Consider the following 11,765-nt stretch of genomic DNA (forward strand, 5'->3'; position numbering starts at 1 on the left):
CCGATCCTTTTATCCAAATTAAAAAGAGGAAGACAGAGGATTGAAAGGCACCTGGGCAAAGGCATAAGCCAGTTATGAGCATCAAGGTATACCAAGGTTTTAAAAAAGTTTAGTTTCATCAATATTTTCCATCATCATTCCTAGAGTTTAAAGTCCTGCTAGTGAGACGTTGGAAGTGCTAGAGTCACATTTATCAAACACTTTAAATCACTTTAGCAGCAAAAAAGGTAACTTTCACTCCTTTTCAAATTCTATCCCAAACATGATTATGCAAAGTTAAACGGGATGCCCATGTGTAGAAACAACTCAAGTACAAAATGGAAAAATGTTGAAGATAATAATTTATTATGGTTTTATTCTCACCTGTGTGGCCAGGCTGAGGACCTGCTGCACCAGCTCCTGGGTCTCTGTGGGTTTCTTCAGGAACAGCTTGACTATTGCAGTCAGTAGTTGTAGCTGCACCTAAAAGGGTCACAGTGAACACAAGTTACAGCTGCGCATTTAAACGTTTTAAAATAGATTCCCCAAATCTGTAACGCAGTGGATTTAAAGAAACAACTGTTTTCTAAACCTCGATATACAGACCAAATATACAAAGCTTCAGTCTTTAAGTTTGTTTTTGTGGTTTTAAATCTATTTAATATAATAAGGGAATCTTTTCTTCATGTTATGAAACATGGTAAAAAAATAAAATAAAAAAATCCCTCCAGCCAGCAAAAATCTTTTATAGGCAATAACATGACAATCCTTCACTTATTCATATGGAACAACCTTCTACAGCTCTACACCTCCCACTATGAGCTGCATCTTTCATAATTTCAGAATTGAAAAACCACACAACCGTCGTATTCCACAGTGAACCACACGAGAGCGTGAAAAGAGAGGCTTTTTGACTAAATGTGTCCAGAGTCAGGGTCCGCCTTTGATTTAAATGCTGCCTGGTGAAGATCGACTGCCAAATTAAAACCTGATCTCTTAAGCTCATCTATACCAATGCCTCCTACGTGTTGCCATATTTACAGCAGCAAAAAAAGCGACATTAATAATTTTCATGCAGAAAATAAACACTCTTCTCTGCCAGCACTGATTAGAAATCATTGAAGCACAATCAGATGTTTTTCATTTTTCAAATAACAACAAACCCGGCAGCTTACTAAACACACCTGAGTGCTTTCATCATGGAAGCCCTCCAAAAAGCTTTCGAGCAGCTCATCAGCGTTGTCGATGCGCTCAGCGTACTCTCCCACAATCCAGATCATGGCAGCACGCGCCTCCGGCTCATCCAAGGAATCAAGGTTCTCACACAGAGTGGCAATCACGCTCTCATACCTGCAGGGAGTTACACCAAATAACATTACTTTCAATAAAACATAATAAATCAGCAATGATAAAAGAAAAAAAAAAGCGCTAAACAAATTGCAAATGTCTCCAATTTAAACTCAACCTGGTAACGTTTTGCCAAAACTAAAAGGTAGGAAACTAAAAGGTTGAGTTGTTGTTAGGGCACTCAAAAGTAGTGAAATAAGGTCCCACCTTATTACCTATTTCACATCAAACAGCACTTTAGCATGGCATTTTTTTTCCCAGAAGCCTGACAAATGAAAATATATTTTTGCACACATTTAGGCAACGGATTCAGTCCTTTTATTCAAAATGTGCAACCATAATTCCCTCTGAAGTGCTTCAGGTTCTTCTGATCTGCATAACATTTGCAGCAATTAATACTCCCATTTGCATAATGGTTTTACTACAAGCTATGCTGAGGCACAAATGTTTAATTAATGGGAAAGAGCAAACTTTGACTAGCTGGTGACTCATTTGGCTCAAAGCGTGAACCATGCCGAGCTGGTAGGCTTTGCAAAGCTGCTCCCTTCAAGGCTCACGACTCCAGGGCGATGATGTACTGCTGAGTGGGCGAGCTTCCTGTCTACCACATGAATCCCGTCCACAGCAGAAGTCACCCTGCCGCCAAATTAGCCTGACCTTTAACCATGTGGAATCACAGCAAGTTGTCAAAGAGAATCTAAGGAGGCCCCTAAATCCTTCCTTAAAATCTCTTTCCAACGCTTATCAGGCAAACATTTATAAAACAAGATGTATATCCAAAAATGTTTCCCTTTAATCACATGAAAATAACCATTAATGTTAAATTTTGTATTTTATTTTTAAGAATGGAAAAAAAGAGAGAAAAACAAACAAACAGATTCTGAATTGGAGTGATTTTTAGCTTGAACCTGACAAAAACCACTAGCTCCAATCTGTCATTTCCCCTAATTGCTAAAGCCTGGTGTGTGAAGCACAACACTCTTCTGTGTGGAAGCTGTTAATGAGGGCAAGAAATGTTCAATATCAGTGACGTGTTAAAAAGGCTTTAACAGCTAAAATAAAAGCTAAATACAGTCCAGAAAAGTTGTTTTCTTGTATCTGAATTTTGACACGTTGACAGCTTTTTGTGGAAATCTCAGATTTAGGATAGCAGATAAACATTAGCAATAGGCAGAGATACTGATTACAGTTAAACATGCTAAGTTTTCTAGCAGCTGCCCCCTTTCACACACACACCATGGCATCTTCTTAGCTCTGGGTAGAATAGAAATAAGTTTGAAAGAAACTGATACGAAATCAATATTATTTTTGCCAAATATCTAATTATAAAAGTTAGCATAATTATTGTCAACTTCAGTTAGTTGTCCGATAAGATGACAAAACTGTCAGCTATCTTCAAAAAAATGTTTTTTTTTTCAATAAAAATCCCAAAATTAGAAATCCATTTACAAAAATTGCAATCACAATTTAAGCACTTTTAACCATGAAAACGTCATATTAAGATTTTTGTATTTTCAGCTCAGTGATTAATGGAATAGGCATTTTATCCGCTTGTATACAAACCAGACAAAGCAAAGTAATGACTGTCTGTGCAAAGTAACATTATGAAGTCTTTATTAATTCCAGCAATGCAGAAAATATAACATTCAATAGTTTAAACCATCAATAGCACTCTGTAAAGAGTAACTTTATTGAAATAGCTACAAGCACTGTTGTCATGTTTACCGGTAAATATCCTCCACATTTTTACGCAAATCAGCAGCTTTGTGGGAATCATTTACTAAATAAAACTACATAAAATAGTGAAATTACATATTTTCTAGAAATTTCTGGAGAAAAGGTAAATGTTAAGACTGGTGTGTTGGACAAAACATACTTGTTGGGGTATTTGCGGAAGATGTCCTTGATGACAACTATGGCCTCCTGCACCACATAATTGACCTTGGTCTGTATGAGATCCAGCAGTGTGCTGACGCAGCGCTCTGCTGATTGCTAATAGTGGGAAAAGGAAAAAAAAAAAAAAGCCCAAGAGACGTTAAAAATAACAGTTTTCAAACATTTAGAAAATATAAACAGAGCTCATTTATAAAACAATGATTTGAGTATTTGTGTTTTCCTGGACTGAGGAAAACATTATGCAGATGAGAATATTTTTACACGTCTGAAATAAAAAGCACAATGAACTAAAATCATAGTGTTTTCAGTAACAGGGCCACCTTGTGCATAAAGCTGTGACTTACAAGTGGTCATTTGAATTTTATTTGAATGTGAATTTTGTTGTAAGTGCAACAATATGAAGGATCGCTGAAGAGTATTTGACAAAAAAAACCTGGCGACGGTGCTCTGTGATTTCCACTAACCTCCACTTTGATGGCACAGCGGCCAATGGCCCTGACCGCTTTACGCACAAAGTCCACATCCACCTCAGTTGCGTACTCCTTTAGCTCAGCCAGCACCTAGAGTAAAAAACAGGCACCACACAAACAGGATCTTTACTTTTCATTTGCATCCTTAGATTAAGACCTCAATGAACCTAAATATTATCATAAAGCTCATTTATTTCAGCAATTCCAGTTGAAAAGCTACAACTCAGATTATTTCTGTTCATTCTATGGTTTTGACTTAAAGTTAAGGAAAGCCCCAAATTCATTTGAAATAAATCAAACTGTGTAACCATTCATCATACGTACAAGTTTCACTTTTCAAACTGAATTACTGACAAAAATCAACTTTTGTTGATATTTTCATTCATCAAGATGAATATATACATCTTGGATAGGTTGACGGTTACCTGGGCAATGTTGGCCTGAGATGCAAGGCGAATCATTATGTCCAGCTTCTCCAGTTTGACATAGATTGGGTCATTGTACTTGACAAAGAAAACCTTCATTTCATGTTTCAGGATTTCCGGTCTAAAAGTACATATTGAACAAAATTTTACCACCACCACCAAAAAAAAAAACATTATTAAGCTTGAGTGCAAAAAACTGCTTTTCTGTCGACGTACCTTCTCTGCACAATGAGGTTGATGTTTCTGAGTGCAACATACTGCAGCTCAGGCTCAGCAGAGAGCAGCGTGACCAGAGGGGGGGCGAGCTTCTTCAGCAGAGTGCCATAATAGTCCAGGTCTTTAGGGAGCATTTCCATGAACTTCATTAAAACTTTAACTGCTGACAACACCACCGCCGAGTTGGCATGAGAAAGCCTCGGGGTGACTCGCTCACAGATGCTGGCAGATGATAACGATAATAGGAGGGAAACAAAGAAATGAAAACGAAGTTGTTCAGAGACATTTAGAGACGTGCAGGAAGAGGAAATATGTAGGTGGGAGTCGCTACCAAAATAATAATCTTACCTTTGGGACTCTCGATCATCCCGAGGTGTGTAATTGGCTAGACAGTCAAGAATAAATATCTGGCCCCACTCTGTGCATTCATTAAGAGCTGTCAGCAACTTGTTTATGGTCTGAGGGTTCAGGTCCAGAAGATTGCTGTTGGGATGTGACTCTGCAATTTCAGACAGAGCCGCCACGGCATTTGCGACGACCTAAAGAGAAAGACAAGGGATCAAGGGTTGCATCATCTGCAAGACTTGCACGAATTCAGTCACGCCATCAGAAAGAGCCGCACCATGGGATTGGAGTCCGAAATCAGATCCTTGAGAGTGTCCAAGAAGCCCTGGTCCTCCACTAACTGGGCGTTGATATCGTGCAGCTTTGCAACACACACTGCAGCCGTCTTCCTCACATAGGGGTCTTCGTCCTTCAGACATTTTCTCAGAGGCTCACAGAGGTACTCGGTGATCTTGTCCACACGAATACAGCCCATGGTTCGAACGGCGAGGGCTCGGATGAGAGGGTTGGGGTCTTCACAGTCCTGGTGGGTGGGTGATTGATAAATGAGAGGTTTCCAGAAAACATGCATTCCTTTAGCCTTTTAATCAGACATAATCAAATTCCTTTTTAATTTTTGTTTAAATTAGAATAGTCAAACAAACTATGGGGTGCAGTCTTCTTAAATTAGAAGACAGGATGAAAAAGTAAAATGCTTAATGAAAAGCTCTAGGTGGCAACACAGAAACTGATCTTTGGAGCTTAAGCTGCCATCAGACGAGTGAAAAAAAATACCCAAGGGGACAAAGAACTTCAAGGAGCAGTGATGAGTTTTTCTCATGAAATGCGTATAAACAGGTTTAAATTACAGACAATACTACCCACACAGCAATTATGTGCTGCACTAAAGTAATTTGCTACTGTAAAAACCAGTACAATCATGTTACTAAGAGACAAACTTGTAAAATTATACCTCTCCCTTTTGATTTCCTGATTCCATGTAAATAGTACTTTAAAAAAAAAACACACACACACACACACACACACAAACTGCAAGTTGAAATTATTTAACTGCTGGAACTGACGGCATACAAACACCATCATAAACAGTAATGACAGGCTGAGCTTCACCTTCACAAAGGTGTTAACAGCCATGATAGCCATGTCTGGTTGACTTTTGGCATAGTTCATAAGATAGAGGTAGACCAGCTTTTTCAGCTCCAGGTTGTCGGTCTGCATGCAGTTCACCACATCTGGAAACAGAGCACTGCAGGAGAAATCACCTGTTAGAAGACCAGTACCATCACACACTTTGTTCGTTTCCGACGTCATTTCTAGCTGCTCACCTGACATCCTTCCCCACTGTCATTGATGCAATGACCTTTTTGACAGCCTCCTTCTTCTTCTCTTTTTTGTCACTGTTCAGCTCCGCCTTGAGCTCAAAAATCTCCCCTAAACAAACAAAGGCCAAAATGTTTCCATTTTAGCGTGCTATGATGCATTAAATGTGAGCAGAACCAGTCAGTTAGCAGTATCATGTTGTGGAAAATGTTAGAAACAGTTGTCAAAAAACTGCCTTGCTTGTTGCAGTCAGCTGGCTGAAAGTACACTTCTACACATTTCCCTCATTCACAGAACAGACAAAGTCAGCAGTTTCTAAATATTTTTGATCATATAAAGCACCGACAGTCATGGTGTGGAAACTGAAGGAGAGCTCCTTATCACTCTTATTGAAGTGGTGACGTTTGAAAGTCACACTTTTAAATGAGATGCTGCAAAAAGTGTCAGGAGTAGCTGGACTTCTCTAGGCCCATAATTAGCAGATCTGGTGCCATTTGCTGTACGTCGACTGGCTGAAAAAAGAGACTACTTTTCTTTTGCTTAAAAAAGACTTTGTTTTTTTTGGTGGGAGAAATATTTTTAATTGTGAAAGGCACAGTCTCACAATATGGAAATTGAATGAACACTTTACCCAGAAATGCTGTTTTAAAAGTACAGCAGGGAAGAAGCAATGACTACAAATTATCTGACTGCATGCTGGCCACCAGCTATCTGCTGTAGTTTAACTAATTAACCAGTTAATATCAGTTCTTTGCAGAGCAGCATGATCGCTAGGTCAATTATTGTTTTAAATAAAACCCAAGAGGATCGTGTGTTTATTTTAAATATTTTCTGTTAATGTGATGGTTCTTTTAAAGGATTTAAAAGGGGAAATTACAAGGAGTGATGTTCCCTTTTTACTGACATCCTTATTAGTTTATCATAAATTTAAATCAACACAAAACAATTCTGAAAGTAGGATTTATTGTGAGTCTCTGTATTTGATGTGGTTCATTTGTCATTGAATAATCTTATAAATATACAAAGAAGTGCTGTGCTGCTGAACAACATGCTCAAAGTGCTTGCAGAGCGTTGAAAACTATGAAAACGGTAAGTGCCCTGTACCCGTGTAGAACGTTATCAGGTCTGAGAACTCTGATGTGCTTTACGTTACAGTCGTTCACATGCTGATGGTGATAAGCTACATTTTAACCACAGCTACCACAGGGCAGTCTGACAGTCGTTCACATGCTGATGGTGATAAGCTACATTTTAACCACAGCTACCACGGGGGCAGTCTGATAGAACATTAGAAAATCTGTCATAAAAACTGATGGAAGTGTGAAAATAATAAATACATTTCACAATAGTGTGCGATTAAAATGTGTATTTAAAATCTAAAAGGTAAAAGCTTAAATCAATGGGTTAAATCATGTTAAAGCAGTATAAAAGTGTTGAGAGTGGGTGGGTGTAACGGCTGAGCAGAGGGCTGGCGACAGTTTTTCTGTCTATCCTGAGTGTGCTGAACTGGTCAGGTCAGGACTCATTTTTTTGGTATGGCCAAGATCTGGAGAACCAGAGAAATTGAAAGGCAAAGGATTGATCCTTTGCCTTTCAATTGGTCTGGACCAAGATGTGAAACTGGTCCATTAATGGCCGGCGAGTTAAACAGAATCTATTCTGATGGCCAGAGACTATTACTTTGGTAAACAAACTTCTCATTTTATTTTCTGTATCTCTTGAATATAACTGTTTAAATTAATACAACATATTTAAAATATTATTCTGAGTTTGTGTTTTTTTCTGGTTACTTATCCCTCAGAGGTTCCTAGGCTCTTCTGAACTGGCCTAATTCAAATGTAATATTTCCAATAGTTGAACACTACTTTTTATTCTTGCTCTCTGTAACCAAGTGATGAGTTACTGGTTAAACATGGCTGCCATTCAGTCAGCGCCACCAGGCCCTCTGACCACCACCAGCAGGTAAGGCGGGTGAAGTGTTTTGACTGAGACGGATGGAGCGGTGGGACAAACTCCTGAGCCACTGGCGCCTGAGCAACAATCTTTCATAACATAGGAAATTTAAGAGCTTCATAATTCCTGGCTTTTACACAGCAGGACAGGTAGACATATATTATTTGCACCACACACAACAATAAGAGTGGGAAGTCGTTTATTGTGAGAATGTGCATGTCATCTATTACTCTCATTAAACTTTGTATTTTGTCAGTAGAAACCAAGTCTGCGAGAGGTTTGAAGTCATCCTGGGAATATTTTGTTAGGATAAAGTCTGATTACAATCATGTGTTTCTTTACACAAAGCAAGTTAATCTATAAACATGTCAATAAAGGGCAATTATGGCCTTAAATTTAATGCTAGGTAATTAGAGTTTTCTGCTTAATGTAAACTCCTTCTAGATGCTACCAGAATTACTAGACGAGAACTTAAAAAAAAGAAAGATCCACGCCGTTACATTTCTAGTAAATCTAAAGATTCAGACATTAGTTTGCAATATGCAACTTTACCAGGATATTTTATTAATCCCAACACATAAATAATTTTATTTTCTTTACTTATGTAGAGGCAGAACACAATCTATCATGATATATTTGCACGCTGATAAAAATATATGCGTTCTTTCTTTTCAAAAGCAGCAAAGTTAATGTTTTTTGGCTATAATAATTTGTCTAAAGGAGCCATTTCTCAATATAAATACAGCAATTAAATACAGGAAGTTATTTATGAACATAAAGAAAGTTATCAGACCTTTCTTGGTAGTAGTGAAGTACTTGGAGTCTGTCATCTTGGATCCAAACTGTCTGTTCTCCTGCAAAAAGCAAAGGATGAAACAGAATAACTGCAGGGCTTTCGCCCAAGTGAAACTCTTTAGTAGAGCAGCAGGAAACACTAGAAGTGCAAGCAAAGGAGAATAAAAGGATTTCCTCTCTTTTCCTGAATCGATAGTGGCAGATTGGGAAAGAAAACAAAAGATTTTGCTGAGAAACCAGATCCTGATTATCTTCTTTAGAGAGAAAATGTCAATATCAGCACAAACAGAGCCAACAGTAGTTTCTTCAGCCAACACTGACTGAGTTCAGGATGGAGAATAAGCATTTCCACATTTCCACTTCATCAAGCTGCCATCAGCAAAAAATACTGGAAAACGCTTTATATTCCAATACAGAATTCAATCTAATATTCTATTTTTTGTTGCAAGTAAAGTGTCCAAGTATCAAAACTATTAGGACAATGATTATTGCTGACTATCACAATGACAATACCGCTTATGATTAACCAACATTTTCCCTCACTGATCGCTTTCATTTATGCCATCATGATGTTCCCACCACTTTAGCGTCTTGGTCGCTGTTATTCATATCATGTCCAAACATACTTTGATTCTGATAACACACTATGAAGTTGAAGCTATAATTATTGACCTATAGAGGTGATCTTGGGCAAGCTCCAATGTCAGTCTAACCTCCTGCAATCTTATGGTAATCAGTTTTCGTTTTGAATGTGCTGACCAGATAAATTAATTTTTAAATTGCCTTTGTTCTCTGAGATGTTAGCCTAATAAATGCTCTTTTATGTGTGAATTAAGACATTTTGCATTGTTCACACTTTCTAGATGTTTTGAGGCTGATGTAATTTTAAGTTGGTTATCATCTTGAGACCATCCTACCAGGTGTATTGTACCCTTCCACAGATTTCCTTCCAGGACAGCAAGGAATCAGCTAGGGCAGGAAAACTCAAGTTCAATATATGTATTAAAGTCTTATTTGTACATACTTGAAGCTATGATACTAGTTTATTGACAAATACAACTGCATATCCCTACAATTGAGTACCTACACGTTTTAACACAACATTAAAAAAAAACTTTACTATCGTCAACTCACGACAGAAAATGTAAAACCCTTAGTTTTGTCTCGCAGGTAGCTGTCAACATCTGACAGGTTGCTAGCTCCGTATTGCACCGCTTGTTCACAAGACTGACGAAGTAGCTAGCTGCTGTTTAAAAGATTATTACTATATATATATATATATATATATATATATATATATATATATATATATATATACTGCCCCAAATTGACGCCTTAAGCTTTTGCTGAATCATAAATTAGTAACGCAAATGTACAATGCAAGCTAACTTTAACAAATGTAACTTAGCCACATAGAAGTAGAGATGTTCGCTAACTGACTAGCATTAAGCTACGGTGACGTTAGCACAGTGAGCTCGAGTGCATACAGAAACAAACACCAAATATTTAGTTTATGTCAACATGAAGTTAACTAAATACAGCTATACGAGTAAGAAATCAAAGATTCTCTTCACCCAGTTACTCACGCATAACTGACTGGCCCATTCCTGCATGTTTGCGGTAGTTCGGGTAGATGAATGAAACTGATGCTAAAGGCTAGCGGAGAGCCTGCTGTCAGTGTCGGCTAGCAGCTCTGACATGACCTTCTAAGTCCAAGCTTAAGGAAGCCTTTCCCGGGATAGTTAAGCTCTTAATCTGTAAACCTAATACAAACCTCACCCCACGAATTACCGTACCTTCTGGAGTTATAATGAAGCTCCCCACACAACCATTTAAGAGAGAAAATCTCCACAAACACCTTACCGTTTCAGGCGTAGTAGGAGCTGTGATGGCCTTCGTCTCCTCCCACTTGTTTTACTTCCGTCTTTACACAAAATACCAACTGTCAAACAACGTCAGCTTTTATTCATTTAGGATTACTTTGTTGTTTACAGTGCTGGGAAACAGCAGTTGAGACAATAGAATATAATAGAATAGAATAGCCCTTATCGTCTCAAAATGGGGGATATTAAGGTGTACCAGCAGCGTGTCAAAGGTAAGGGGCATGCATATTCAGTTTGAAAAAAAAATGTAAGAATAAGCGGTAATGCAGAAAATGCAAGTTACAACATAAGAAAAACATTAGTGTATAGTAAATTAGAAAAAGGATACTCAGATTAAAAGATAAAAATGTGCATCATAGTAGAATGAGAAGAGAAAAAACTGTGCAAACAACAGAGATACACTGTCATTTATGTTTCTTAGGAACAGTACAAACACAATTTGAAACAAAAAATATTCTGAGCTAATAGACAAGGATGTTTTACTTTAATATTTTTGCAAATGCCTTCCACGCTGTTGTTTTTCTTCATTTGCGTCCTGTGACCTGGCGGGTCTGGCTCTCTTACAGCAGGGGTCCCCAAACTTTTTCCTGTGAGGGCCACATAACTTTTCCCTTCTCTGGGGTGGGGCCGGAGTCAGTTTGTAACAGAAAAAGTGTGAAGATTGCAGGAGTGCCTAAATGTAAAAATTTATTGTTTTCTAGAAAGCACAATCAAATAACCCTCTCTGGGTTCTTCACAGAAAAAATGCAGGAAATAACAGTATTTATGAATTAAATACCGGTATATGAAAAAAAATCTAAATGTTCTCAGGTATTGTTCAGGGGGCTGGACCAAATGTGGAGGCGGGCCGGATCCGGCCCGCGGGCCGTAGTTTGGGGACTAATGTCTTACAGTGTCAGTGGTAGATTTGTTTCAGAAAAAGTCAGAACAAACTTTTTCACCTGTTGCACAAAAAATGATTTACTTATGAGTAGTAATATTATTGATAATAATAACATAACTAAATAATTAATCTTTCACAGAGTTGTTTGTCAAGATGAACTGTTCAATCTAAAAAGTTTAAAATTATGCTAAAACATTACAGTTACAGTCATATAAAAAGCTGAAATTCATTGAGAACCTAATGTCTCTGAGTT

At 37.9% G+C, this 11,765-nt stretch overlaps 1 protein-coding gene across 5 annotated transcripts in view; it reads right to left on the reverse strand.

The window, feature by feature from the left end:
- The window catches only part of ap1b1 (adaptor related protein complex 1 subunit beta 1), a 30,308-nt gene extending 19,591 nt beyond the window's left edge, over positions 1–10,717 (reverse strand). The window contains exons 1-12 of one of the 5 annotated variants that reach the window (XM_088008868.1): positions 10,610–10,717; positions 8,745–8,805; positions 6,004–6,109; positions 5,789–5,924; positions 4,956–5,201; positions 4,682–4,872; positions 4,334–4,555; positions 4,118–4,238; positions 3,687–3,782; positions 3,203–3,318; positions 1,164–1,329; positions 364–462 (exon numbers count right to left, since the gene is read on the reverse strand). In XM_088008868.1, coding sequence (XP_087864994.1) covers positions 364–462; positions 1,164–1,329; positions 3,203–3,318; positions 3,687–3,782; positions 4,118–4,238; positions 4,334–4,555; positions 4,682–4,872; positions 4,956–5,201; positions 5,789–5,924; positions 6,004–6,109; positions 8,745–8,781 — 1,536 coding nt within the window. In that variant the 5' untranslated portion in view covers positions 8,782–8,805; positions 10,610–10,717. Of the gene's footprint in view, positions 1–363; positions 463–1,163; positions 1,330–3,202; positions 3,319–3,686; positions 3,783–4,117; positions 4,239–4,333; positions 4,556–4,681; positions 4,873–4,955; positions 5,202–5,788; positions 5,925–6,003; positions 6,110–8,744; positions 8,806–10,332; positions 10,475–10,542; positions 10,582–10,609 lie in introns of those variants that run through there. The other 4 variants (XM_088008869.1, XM_088008866.1, XM_088008871.1 and 1 more) reach the window with 4 other exon arrangements.
- Positions 10,718–11,765: the final 1,048 nt, after the last annotated feature.

This window comes from Poecilia mexicana, unplaced genomic scaffold, assembly GCF_051168715.1.
Source record: "Poecilia mexicana isolate PSO_F unplaced genomic scaffold, ASM5116871v1 scaffold_9, whole genome shotgun sequence".
NCBI classification, from domain to species: Eukaryota; Metazoa; Chordata; class Actinopteri; order Cyprinodontiformes; family Poeciliidae; genus Poecilia; species Poecilia mexicana.